Source organism: Anser anser (genome assembly GCF_964211835.1).
Source record: "Anser anser genome assembly, chromosome: 7".
Lineage (NCBI taxonomy): Eukaryota > Metazoa > Chordata > Aves > Anseriformes > Anatidae > Anser > Anser anser.
This window is the reverse complement of record NC_139727.1, coordinates 28,304,192-28,316,799: the sequence shown is the minus strand read 5'-3', so window position 1 is coordinate 28,316,799 and position 12,608 is coordinate 28,304,192. Positions and strand designations below refer to the sequence as shown.

The 12,608-nt window shown below is 47.7% G+C and overlaps 1 protein-coding gene across 6 annotated transcripts in view; it reads left to right on the top strand.

The window, feature by feature from the left end:
* The window catches only part of NT5C2 (5'-nucleotidase, cytosolic II), a 58,749-nt gene that overhangs the window by 43,068 nt on the left and 3,073 nt on the right, over positions 1 to 12,608 (top strand). For 5 of the 6 annotated variants that reach the window (XM_083845021.1, XM_083845022.1, XM_083845023.1 and 2 more), the window contains 11 exons: positions 2,068 to 2,185; positions 3,552 to 3,647; positions 4,943 to 5,034; positions 5,209 to 5,266; positions 6,615 to 6,708; positions 7,691 to 7,744; positions 8,926 to 9,009; positions 9,650 to 9,691; positions 10,596 to 10,703; positions 11,035 to 11,101; positions 11,746 to 11,916. In XM_083845021.1, coding sequence (XP_083701147.1) covers positions 2,068 to 2,185; positions 3,552 to 3,647; positions 4,943 to 5,034; positions 5,209 to 5,266; positions 6,615 to 6,708; positions 7,691 to 7,744; positions 8,926 to 9,009; positions 9,650 to 9,691; positions 10,596 to 10,703; positions 11,035 to 11,101; positions 11,746 to 11,916 — 984 coding nt within the window. The other variant, XM_083845026.1, reaches the window with a different exon arrangement.

Sequence of the window (12,608 nt, the reverse complement as noted above, 5' to 3'; positions counted from 1 at the left end):
CCCTGGAAAGGTGCTGCTGGAGCTGTTCACAAACCACTTCTGTTTGCCCAGAGCAGGTGCCAGCAGTGCATCCGGAGGTTCTTTATGTCTGACAGCATCACCGTGGCTGGTGAGTTGAGAAAGGACAGGGTTTTTGGCAGAGATGCTTTGTTTGGGAGGGATGTTTTATGGATAAATGGGTTAAAGTCCCAGGAAGCTGATGAGGAGTGCAGCGGCTGCATGGACAGGATGGAGAACCGGAGGCTGCTTCACATCTTGGGGAGCTTTGCAGTGCTCTCCCCCGCTGAGAGCACGTGCGGATGGATGTGTTTATTACTGTTCTCCCTGGGAAGTGCCGTTACTGTCCTGCATCAAAGGAACTCGTTTTTCCAGATGATGCTCCGGTGTCACCCTCACAATGTTCATCATCTAACTGCCTTTTGCTCCCTCCAACTCCAGCTCACTCCCCAGGATTGCCTTGTCAGTCACTGCTTTCTTCTTTAGCTGTAGTTTTTGATTGCTTCTTCCTATCTATAGCTCAATCAACCCTTCCTTTCCTAAAGGACAGACAGGGCTACGTGCGCTGAATGTTGTATCATGTTATCGATGTTTGCCACTGGTATAATAATGCCTGAAGACCTTCATAACTGTTTGATTGCTTTTAGTTATCTGTTCAGGAAGATTACAGGTTTGCTTTTTACATTTTAACGGTGTTTCATTTAACGGGAAAAATTAACTCTTAGAATTCTGGTGCTTTTTCGATTGTTAGAGCCCTCTCGTGTGGTTACTGTGAACTGAGTCTTTTGACAGTCCCATTTCTTCTACAGTCCTTCCCTTTTTAGTATTTTTGTAGTATTTTACAGATCTGTTTTCTCCTCTCAGACTGAACTTCTATATTCCAGAGTATTTACACAGCGGTGGTTATCTGGGCAGTACAGACAATGAGTGTTTTATATATATATATATATATATCGTGATGCCCCTAGATGTGCTAGCTATCCCAGGGAAAGCAGTCTGTCTTCTAAAGAGCTTTCTTACACAGTTTTGGATTTTACTCAGCTAAGTTTGAAACACTCAAGTGTTGAGACAGCCGGGCCCACTGAACCCCCAGTAACCTTCCCTGAAGCCAAGGGCTGCATTTGACCTCGTTACATCTTAGGACCAAGTTAAGACAGCGGCGTGCAGCAAATGTCAACACAGCCAGAGAAACACACTGATTCCCGTCTGTCATAGAGACACTGATTTCCTTCTAAATGTTCATTTAATGATCCAATTAAGTAGTGATATTTCCAGTGCATGGGAAGGCCATTTGCAGGAAGAAGACGGCCCCGAAGACAGGAATGGCTTGTTTGAACAAGTCCATTTGTTTTGCGTTGTGTGTGTCACAGATGCAGCTCCTCTGAAATGTGGCAACAGTAAGCCTGCTTAAAAGAGTAGCATTTTGATGCACAAGGGTAATAGCTAACAGATTTTTACAGTACCATATGGTATTATTAACAAACAAATCGTATGTTAACTTGACAGCTCTACCTTCGAGCTAACTCGGTCTGCAGCAAACATAAATTCCCCCGAGATGAAATCTGGAGACAATACTAATCTTTGGGATCGTATCCAGAGCAGTAACAGTAGCACAGCAGCAATGAGTTTCAGGCTTTCTCACCACGAATACGTGCGCTCCCAGGATTTATTGGTTTCTTCGCCAGCTTTGAGAAAGCACAGCAAAACAAAACCCGGGCCGAGCAGGTGGAAGAGGGAGGGAGCCTTTGTGCATCTGCGTAACAGCACTGCAGGGAGAGGGGCTGCAGCCTGAGACCACTTCTCCTGATGCAGAGAGCTGCCACAGGCCCGTGGGGGCTTCATCTGGTGCTCTGTGGGGCTGGCACCCCGCTGCGGCCCCGTTCGGCCGCAGTCCTGGAGCAGAGCGAACGCCTCTGCGGCTCCAGGCCCGACCGAGGCGGCCGAGGGCAGGAGCACCGAAGGGATGTGGAGGAGGGAGGAGGGCGAACGGGGACATTACTTTTAACTGCCTTCTTGTTTAACCCCCTAGCTGTTTTCAAATTTTCTAACTGGAATCTCATCTTGGTACAGTGTATAAATCCCCTGAATACGAATCTCTTGGATTTGACCTGACCGTAGAAAGATTAGTTTCCATTGGATACCCTCATGAGCTGCTCAATTTTGTGTATGATCCTGCATTCCCTACCAGGTAAATGACTAACAGATACCAACGCAGCCTGCTCGAGGCCTTGAATACTTGTTCTGTAAAGTTCCTAGGTGACATGTGAGGCCAGGTTTTCCGAATTTTGCCTTTGGAGTCCTTGCTACCAAGGAGGCTGAGGGCAGGGAACGAGGCCTGCTGAAGTCATGGTCCAAAAATAACCTTTCAAAGCAAAAACAGCAGAGACACAATGGGTCCGGGAGCTAAGTCAAAGTCAAGGCCTGGGGAGAAAGAGCCGCTAATGTCCACGAGGCCGCTAGGAAGTCTCAGAACATTTTTCGTTAATGCTTTTAATTAATATGGTTTCCTCCGGTGTCGTCAAACCAGACACAACAGGGTCCCGGTGCATAAGGCATCCTGAAAATTAAGCTGACTGTAAGCAGCAAAAGCAGGACCAATCCAGTTCACGTGTCTAGATGGAGCAAATGCCAAAAGCAAAGTTAATGGTGCAAAGTTTTTGAGTTCTTGCATTTTGTCTTTTCGTAGCAGAAGTAAAAAGGACATTGCTTGTTTTACACAAGGCTTTTGATCTAAGCCTGTACCTTTAAGTCATTTCCACTTGTGCCTTTGCTGGATTTTGCTTTCTTGGCTCCTTTGGAGCTTCCTTACAAAAGACTGGACCAGAGGCTTTGTGCCCCAGTTTGCAGCCTGGCAGCCTCCTTCCTTCCCTGCTCTCAGCCTAATTTACCCTGAGACTTGCTGTGTGCTCCCATGCCTGTAAGAACGTGGTGGCCCTTCACGATCCTGGGATGAAGACACTGTTAAATCCACCCTCTTCATCCCAGGGAGGAGACAGAAGGGATGTCTCTGGGGGAAGGCCGCCTTCTCCAGGTGCAAACTACTAGCTAAGCGAGACAGAGTTTTGCTGGACCTGAAAAAATACCTGAAGCATTTTGTGCAGTATTTACGTGCCCCATCTGGCTCTCTGTGCGACAGAGAGATGAAAAGGAGGGGAGAAATTCCCTTATCCCAGTTTTTTCTTCCTTGCAGCCCGGCAGGGCTGTCAGTGACCACAAACACAGGTGTCAGATTCGTGACCCTGCAGAAGAGGTCCGTGTCTTCCCTGGTAAACGCACAGCTAAGCCTCTGCTGGGTTAAACGTCTCCACTTTCAAGTCCACGGAGAGCAGATCAGCTCTACCTTTTAACCTGTCGGTGCAGGTCTGTGTTGTCGCGTACCTGCAGCAGGTAAAAGGTACAGCAAGCACCCCAGCTGCACAAAAACAGCAACTCTGGTCTGGTGCCCCACGCCAAGTAAGCAAGCTGCTCTAGAGCTGATTTGGGAAGAACTGCTATTGAAATGGTCACCGCTTAAAATGCTCGCTCCTTCATGTCTTTAATGACTTTCTTAACAGAGGCCTGGTGTTTGATACCCACTATGGAAACCTGCTGAAAGTTGATGCCTATGGAAACCTCCTGGTGTGTGCACATGGCTTTAATTTCCTCAGAGGGTGAGTGCTGACTCTTGGCTGTTCTTTTAGACTTCCTCTGCTCTTTTGTGTCACTGGTCCTCGGGGAACCCATTGTGTAAGGAGTTGCGAAGACTTCGGATGCTGTGCTGGTGTCTTACAGATCTGGGATTTACTGGGGTTGTACTGGGGGTCCCAGACACAGCAACAGCCTGGGGTGTTCATAGAGAACAGTTTTGTGCCAGCACAGGTACATCTGTAGAGTGCTGGGAAGAGAAGAAAATGTGCTATGGGGAAATAGGGGGGCTTTTTACTCATGCTGGCATGGTTTGACAGGAGCAGCTTGTCAGTTAAGACAGGCTTGAGCAAGGGTTCTGGGAGCAGGTAGGGCCTGTACCAGGTGAGGCCATTCAGCTCCACAGCCATTGCTAAGAAAGCTCGGGGGCCTGAGCTTGCTTAAGGAAGGAACGAGCTTGTTCTACCCCTTTTTGTTTCTGACCTCAGGTAGTCAGAAGTAAGGCACTGCGTGCCATTTCCTGCAACCTGCCCTGGCTGCCTGCATTCCTTGTGCCCCGGAGAAGGCGCTTTAGGAGGCAGAGGGGACCGCAGTGCTGCGTGCCTGATGTGTCCCAGCAAATCCCCTCTGATCCCTGCTGTGAGGGGGATGGATGCAAGGCAAGCACAGGCCAGCCCAGCTCAGGGGCCCCAAGGTGACAAGCTTTGTCATTGCAGCCCTGTGAGTCCCTGCAGCAGGAAGCCAAAATTTAGAAAAAAGCCCTTACATACACACTCAAGTTCCTCCTTGAGTCATAGGAGATCTTCAGAAGCTCCAGAAATGAAGGAAACAAGAATAACTGAGTGACTTTAGTCATCGCCACCCTGCTGATTAATTGCAGAGGGCCCCAGGCAAGCCTCCCGCAGCGCGGCCCTGCGTTCCCCTGCGGAAAGCTGCTGGGGGGTGCTAAACAACGCATAGAAAGTGGGGGAAAGTTTAAGATAAGCAAACTATGAAAGTGCAGATGATGTAAGGCATACCCATAGCCAGCAGCACGGGGCTTAAGGTCGAGTCATGGACTCCCGACCACTCTGTTTCCCTGTGTGGGCTCGGCTCGTTTGCTGACTCAGCAGTGAGGGCTTTGTGCCCGGCTCTGCTGGAGCCAGCAACACACTGTTGGGTGCAGTTTTGCTCTCACACCACTAAGCACACGTGGGAAAGCAGGGTGATGATCAAAGCACAGCAGACTCCAGTTAATGGACCCTGCTACACACATATTGTAAAGGACAGCACATCGTATCCTCTGTATTTTTTCATTCTTCTCCACTTTATCTATTCTCAGGCCTGAAACGCGGGAACAATACCCAAACAAATTTATCCAGAGGGATGACACAGACAGGTTTTACATTCTGAACACGTTGTTCAATCTACCAGGTGAGTCCCATGTGACTGTTTCTGTATCCTTGAAGCCAGTAGAGCTTTGCTAATGTCTTACTCAACTGTTTGGATTTTTTTTTTAAGATTTTTTTTCATTCAGGCACAGGTCCCAGATTTAGCTGGATACATGGTGTTATCCTTGTTTTAAAGTCTTGCTTTGTTTCTTTGCAGAGACCTACCTTTTGGCTTGCCTAGTGGATTTCTTTACTAACTGTGACCGGTACACTAGGTATGTGTCCCCTCTGCTTAGATGTGCTGCTAATGCAGTAAGATGGTTATTATAAAATGCAATACAGCACAACACAGATGCAACTGCTGTTAATATCAGTGGAGTCCTTTCAGGTGGTTTCAGTGGGGTTCAGGCCTCTTACTCTTTTGGTATTAAGAGAATTTAGTGCTGATGAGATGCTCTTTGTGTACAGCAGAGACTGGTTATGAGGGTCTCCTTCACAGGGCATACCTGTGTCACTCTACTGCCAGACACCGGTATTTGGGGCAGCTCATAAGACCACATATGTATGTGATTACAGCCACCAGACAGTTCATTTTCAACCTGTGTCCTTTGGATCCATGTTTGAGCAGGTAACTGAAAGGCCAAATGTCATAATCGAGGATTTTGTTCAATCCAAAGCGAAATATTCAAACACAGCGTAGCTTAAAAAGCTGTTTGTACAACACAAGTATTTTCCTAGCTTTCAAATAAGTATGAGCGTAAACAAGCTGCAGTTTGAAGTGGCAAGTCTGAGTGCTGCTGTGCTTCTGACTCGTGGTAGGTGATCTTTGCATTTGGGTGACTGGAAGGTAAAGGTTGAATGTGATTTTACCTGGGAGCAGAAGAATTGCTTATACCAGCTGTCCATCAGGTGAAGTGTCCTATCTCAGGATAGGTATTGATTATATGTACATATATTATATTAATCATACAGTATATGACTGCTCTCATAATAAATACAACTGTTTAATCCTCCTTGATTCCTTCTGATGGAAACTCGCAGCCTCCATGGTGTCTTGTAGACGAAATTTCTCATGTTAACTCAGACTGTTTAAAAAGACAGCAGTTCCTCCACTCAGCACTATTACATTTAGTTGACTTCTGTGGCACACCCTTTTTTGCTGTTGGAAAGTGGGAGAAAAAGCAGCACTCTGCTTACTTTCTCTGTACCATTTGTCTTGTTAAACGCTGCAAACTGCACACTCCCAGTCTCACTCTGTTAAAATGGAAACGGTTCGTGCACTTAATTATTCTTTTTTCTTCTTGTAATACTGTGGGAGTTGCTGTTGTAGAAAGCTGTAGTACTGCTGTGAAGTCACAGGCCAGTACTTAGAAGCTCACATCCTAAAATTTTAAACAAGCATTATTGGGTAACATGCAGATCCTGTTAAAAACTCTGGTTGTACCCTCTTTCAAGTCTGAGCTGCAGTAAAGGAGTCGATAAGAAACCATTATGGTAAGATGAAAATGCAAGCTTCAAACAGCATTTTGAATCCTCTCTCTCCTTGGCATGTTCCTGGCACCCACACCGCTTGTTTCTCACCTGCTCCAATTGGCTGCTATAACCTCTCCTTTCTCCCCACAGCTGTGAAACAGGGTTTAAAGATGGAGACCTCTTCATGTCCTTCAGGAGTATGTTCCAAGATGTCAGAGATGCTGTTGACTGGGTTCATTACAAGGTGATTGCAAGAACCTGAGACATCTGTAGTCTTAAATGAGTCAGAGGGACTGGTTTGTAACTCTTCAGTTAAGATCTGTTAATCCAATTTTGGGCAAGAGCCCTGCTTTGCCACCTAGTGAGCAAATAATAAATAGCAGTTTTATGTGAGTAAGTCAAGATCCCTGGCACTGGAGCATATCTGTGCTGCCTTCCTATTCCTTTCATTGTGCCCAGATTCTGTTTCCTTGCTGTAATTTGTGGGTTTTAGAACGTGGTGCCACTAAGATATTTGAACTTACAGCCCACAACTTGTATGTCGTAATTTTTCAAAATAGCAATTTTCCTGTAACTAGATTACATTGGTACTATCGTATGTTGTCTGAAAGGCACCTGCATTAAACAGAATTCGTCAGAGTGGAATTCACCTTTTCAGCACACTTGTGCAGAAATTTCGAGTATAGATTTTGGGAGCATTATCACCTCATTAAAGACCTGGTTTTGTTGTTCTTGCTCATTCAAGAGGTCTGTTGGGGTGGGATGGAGAGCCGTCACAGGAGAGTTGTGCTCACAGTTGTACTTGTGGGGGTTGTTTTGAGTCATGCAGACGTCGGGAATCTATTCTTCTTTCCTTATGCAGTGTTGTGTGATACATGTTGGAGTTGGCCTTTGAGTAAAGCATTATGGTCAGTGGTGGAGACAGGTCGTTGACTGTCTTGTTTGGTATGGCAAATCTATTTTTTTGTTTGTTTCTATTATATTCCCTTCTGAAAGGGTTAAAATGCTGTTGAAGTGGATTATTTACCATGGTGAGGGAATCGATGGATCACAGAGTTTGTGATGGTCCCTGCTACTCAAAGCCTCTCATCTCTAGAGTCACTGGTTCAGATTCGCCCTGGTTTGTACTTTCACAGCATTTTGAAGTGTGAAAGTTGGCATTGCTTTGATGTCTCTTACATCATATGTTTCCGTCACCTCACTGGGCTCTGTTGTTTCTATTTCAGGGATCGCTCAAGGAAAAGACCCTTGAGAATCTGGAAAAGTACGTGGTGAAAGATGTAAGTGCGAAGTTCCTTTACTTGTGCTACGTGACACTCTGTACTGAGCAAGCAGGCAAGAAATAAATACGCTGATTCGCTTTACTAAGTCACAAAACAGATAACGCGGTGACTTCTATTGTAATAACCAACGACAAAGTGGAAAGTTCGGATGCAGCCTTTATTCTGAGCCAGTGATCCACGTGATTTCGTACTCACGCGCGCGTTTTTACGTAAAATATAAAAGGCAGAGGAAACGTTATCTGGGACACAGGTGAATATGCTGGCAAGGCTGCTGTTGTTTCTTTTGACGGTGAAAGTAGCTGTGTTCCCTGTCTGTGTTTTCTCTGCCTAGGCAATCTCTGCTGCAGACCTCTTTTTAAAAAGTAACAGAGGAGCATCTTTTAGACAGAAGGACTCCTTAGCCATCCAACAAAAGCGTCACACACGTTTTATTATGAAGCTTTGAGGGAAAGATCCTGAAAGTCTCACCAGTGCCCAGTCTCTTGAAACTCCAAAATGTGTGCTCAGCACATCTAACTGAATGAGCTCCTGCGGTTCCCTTACTCTTGCCCTCTCTGCAGTGTGCAGGGCCCCTTTGGACCAGTTATGTTATAATTATTTTTTAGTTTAAATGATCTCTGTGGGCTCCTCCTGTGGTGGTAGAATACCACTTTGAAGCAGTTAACCTTGTTCCCAGTTACATGCCTGCAAAATTCTTACAAAACCGTCCTGTGAGGTAATCAGCCGCTCTGGAAACAGTCTGAGATTTATGATTCAATAAAAATAGCTCCAGGAATAAATTCTCCCTAATTTGAGGTCGGAATTACAATATACTTCAACTTGTGGCTCGTGGGAGCTCAGATTTCACCTGCCTCTGGGCCTGTTTCAGGACAGGACTTGGAGCTGGAGGGGCGGCTGCAGAGTGCTGGCAGCAGCAGCAGCACGGGGTGCCTGGCACTGGCATGGCAAAGGCACCACAGCCCTGCCGAGCCATTTCCCCTTCCCTCCCTCCCCTGGGCCGTGCTCTGGAGGCATTATGCGGACCAGCAGCTTTCCTGGCTCTCTGGCCAGCACAAAACATGTGGGTTTCTGTGCTTGCTGATTTGATTTGCCTTGTTTCGTCTGGTGGGATCGTAGCTGAGCGGTGTTCTGCCTGTGATGTATCTCTGTGTCTGACTGCTCTGCCCCCTGCCTTGCAGGGGAAGCTGCCTCTGCTGCTCAGCCGCATGAATGAAGTCGGAAAGGTGTTCCTGGTCACAAACAGCGACTACAAATATACAGATGTAAGTGCTGCTTGGATTGGGGTACTGGGATATAATGGAAGAAACTAAAGCCAGCTATTCATTGTGTGGGTTTTGGGAGGACATCTTCTGGCGAGGAATTGGGTGCTTTCTGAGCTAGGATGGTCTGGTGGTGAATGCAGATTAGGTCTCGAGACTTATCTTTTATAGCCCTGCTTCCGTTACTGACCTAGCATGGGCTTTAAAATGCAAGACTTCTTTTTCAAGCGAGACAGTTGTGAGTGCAGAGAGGTCACCTAACCCATGATCCTGGAGAGGTCCAAAGCCACTAAGGGAAGTCTGGTGTGCTGCTGGCATCAAGGGTGTTCCTTAGACTCCTGGCAAATGTCAGGATGCTGCAATGCTGCTAAACCGAAGAATTATGCCATTATAAAGTACTGCAAGATGCATCTGAAACAATGTGCAGATTCCTCAGGCAAATACATTCTTAGAGTATAAAAACGTCTGTTTTAATTCCCTTCACTGTAAGGTCTATCTGTTCATTTTGTCACCAAACCTTATGCTGGCTTTTCTGCAAATCCTGAAAACAAAGTTCTGTAGCCTGAAAAGCTAAAAGCAGAGAAGTGTGTTTTTATAAGCTGCATAAAACCCCATCTTTGAATATTTTCTTTCTGTCTTTCAGAAAATTATGACCTACTTGTTTGACTTTCCACATGGACCAAAGGTATGTGATTTCTGGACCACTGTTCCAATAGGAATTGATGTGCCTAATTATCTGTGTAGCTGGAAAGCTTTTTAATCCTGCTTCATCAGCTGCATGGGATTAGTTGCTTTAATCTGGTTAAAATACGCTTGCTGTTTAGTGTCCTATCTGAATAGGATCAAAGCAAACACAATATAACAGAGAAAAGAGGCATCATCTGGTCTCAAACAATAATCTGCATTAATGATAACATTATTTTAGTGGTAACACATTTTAACTGTGGCATTTTACCGCCAGATTTCTTACTGACCTTGCACAATGTTTTAAAGGTTGTTAAAAAAATTGTGATGAAAAGGAGTTTTATAAAACAGCAGAAACATTTCAGGCCTAATAGTGCCTCAACTATGGTAGTTCCAAAAGTACGTCTTGCTTCCCCTGGTTTTCTAAGGTAATACTCAGCCCTGCAACTTTTGGAGAGAGGCTTATGAGCTGAAGTTCTACTGCTTTCTCAACGTCTCACTGGGACAACATCTCATACTCCAAAGATGTGTTTCTGCACTGTGCTTTGAAGATAGAAGACTAAGGGAAAAAATTTCAGAACATGGAAAATCACAACTGATAGCTGCAAAAGCTCCTTGCTGTGGTCTTTATATCAGGAGTGGAAGCATAGAGCAAAAAAAAATCATGTCGTTTCTTACACTGTGTCCTCAGTCTTCACTGCTGGGTTGGGCTGGGTTTGCCACAAAAGGGGAGTGCTTTAGGAGATCACAACCCAGTGCCCGGCCAGAGGCACAAACGGGGGGAATCAGAGCATTTGATGGACCAGCAGTGTAATAAGATTGTGGCTGGGGGCAGTGACACTCCAGTTAAATTCCCTGTGGTTGTTTATGTTGTGCATGATTGAGTTTTGTTTTTGCCTTTGCAGCCTGGGAGTGCCCACCGGCCGTGGCAGTCCTACTTTGACCTGATCCTCGTGGATGCCCGAAAACCCCTCTTCTTTGGGGAGGGCACCGTGTTGCGGCAGGTGGACACGGTGAGCACCACACGGAGGGTACCTCTGTGGCTGAAAGGGCTCGTGTGGGGTCTCTGTGTGGGAACGGGCTGGACTTGCCCTAGAAATGCTGGGCCGGCATCTTTTCTTCGTAATTCCCAAGCAACCCCATCACCGAGGACAGAGCAGGGCTTGAGGCTTTGCTGCTCTCCCTAATGTACTGCAGGTGTCAATAGGGAACAAACGTGGAAAACCACCACTGGGCTGCCTGGGAGTGAGAAAGAGAGGGAGAAACAGAGAGTGAAGAAATGGTAGGACACAAAAGATCCAGAGCACCAGCTGTTCCTTACTAAGGCAGTATCTCCTTCCCCAGGTGACCGGGAAGCTGAAGATTGGTACCTACACTGGCCCACTGCAGCATGGCATCGTGTACTCTGGAGGTGAGGCAAAAACACTTTTTGCCCTGTGACATGGCTCTGATGTGCCCTAGAGGCCTTCATCCACTCACGCTGGGTGCTGTGCCAGGCATTAAACAAGGCTGTGTTTCCCAAAACACATTGTGCTGTGTGCCTTTTGTGCACCGCACCAGAAACTCTTTATCACCGCTGCTCCACAAAGCAGAGGAGAAGTGGACCCGTTCCTCTAATGCCCTCTTCTTCCTTGCCTGGGAGGGTCTGGGAAATGCCACTGCAGGGCTTGTAGTGGGGAGAGCTGCAGCCGGCCCAGTGCAGCATACCCGGCTGTCCTTACTGTGCTGCCGTCAGACAGCTCCTGGAGCCAGAGAAGGGCAGCAGATGGATGCTCAGGGCTGTCCGTGATGCCCAGGGCTCCATCACTGTCACACAGGGTGGGAGGCAGCATGTGTATCTGCTGCTGTATATCCCTGCAAGGGCAAAACTGCCCTGGGTGAACTCCCGTGTGGGTGCCCTGTGCTGCCAGGGCCAAGCGGGGTGTTAGAGTTACAGCAGTGGAGGTTTCTGGAAGGAAAATGGACTGGGTGCATCCCTAACCCTGGCCCTCTGAAATGAGCCACACATCTTTGTCTGGCTCCCTGTTCTGAGTCACCCTGTTCTTCATCTCTCAGGCTCCTCAGACACAGTCTGTGACCTGCTGGGGGCCAAAGGGAAGGATATCTTGTACATCGGAGACCACATCTTTGGGGACATCCTCAAATCCAAGAAGCGCCAGGGCTGGAGGACCTTCCTGGTGATCCCCGAGCTGGCGCAGGAGCTGCACGTCTGGACTGACAAAAGCGGTCAGCAGCCGGGCAGGGGGGCGCAAGGGAGAGATCACCCCAGCTCGCCGCCTCTCTCCCTCACCCGTCTGTCCCCTCGGCCTTCTCCCGGGGGTGGGGTGTTGGTGGCAGGAGCTGGGCAGCTCCCTGTGAGCTGCCGGCAGGGTCCCAGGCCTTTCCCATGCTCCATCCCGGGCCTCTTGCCCATCAGCAGCCAAGCCTTGGCTGGGGGAGAAGCTGCTGCTGGGTGGGGTTGAGCTTTCCTCATCCATAACCCGGCTCCCAAAACTCCACTCCCTCTGTCCATGCTGAGCCGTGGCTTCTCCCGTTAAACATATCTGACAAGGCACCCAGGTTATTGTCCCTGCAGCGCCTGAGCCATGACTGCTCCCCCATCTGCAGGGAATCCCTGCTCACCAGCTGCTTCCTTCTCCTTCCTCCCGCTTTCTCTGCTGCCAAAGCACCCTGTGCTTCCCATCCTCCAGCACTGCTACTTTTCTCCCGGGTTTGCCCGTTGGTGTCTAAGTAGGTCTGGGGGTTGTGCAGGTTGCCCCGTGGCTAGTTGGAAGGTTTCTGTGAGGGCTGTGAATGTTCAACCTCAGAAACAAAAGCAGCAACCAGAATCCAAGCTCAAAGCTCTGCCGGTGGCACAGAGCACGACTGAACCCTCTCCCTGCACGGTGGCTCTGACGTGCCACGGTCCCTGATGGAGC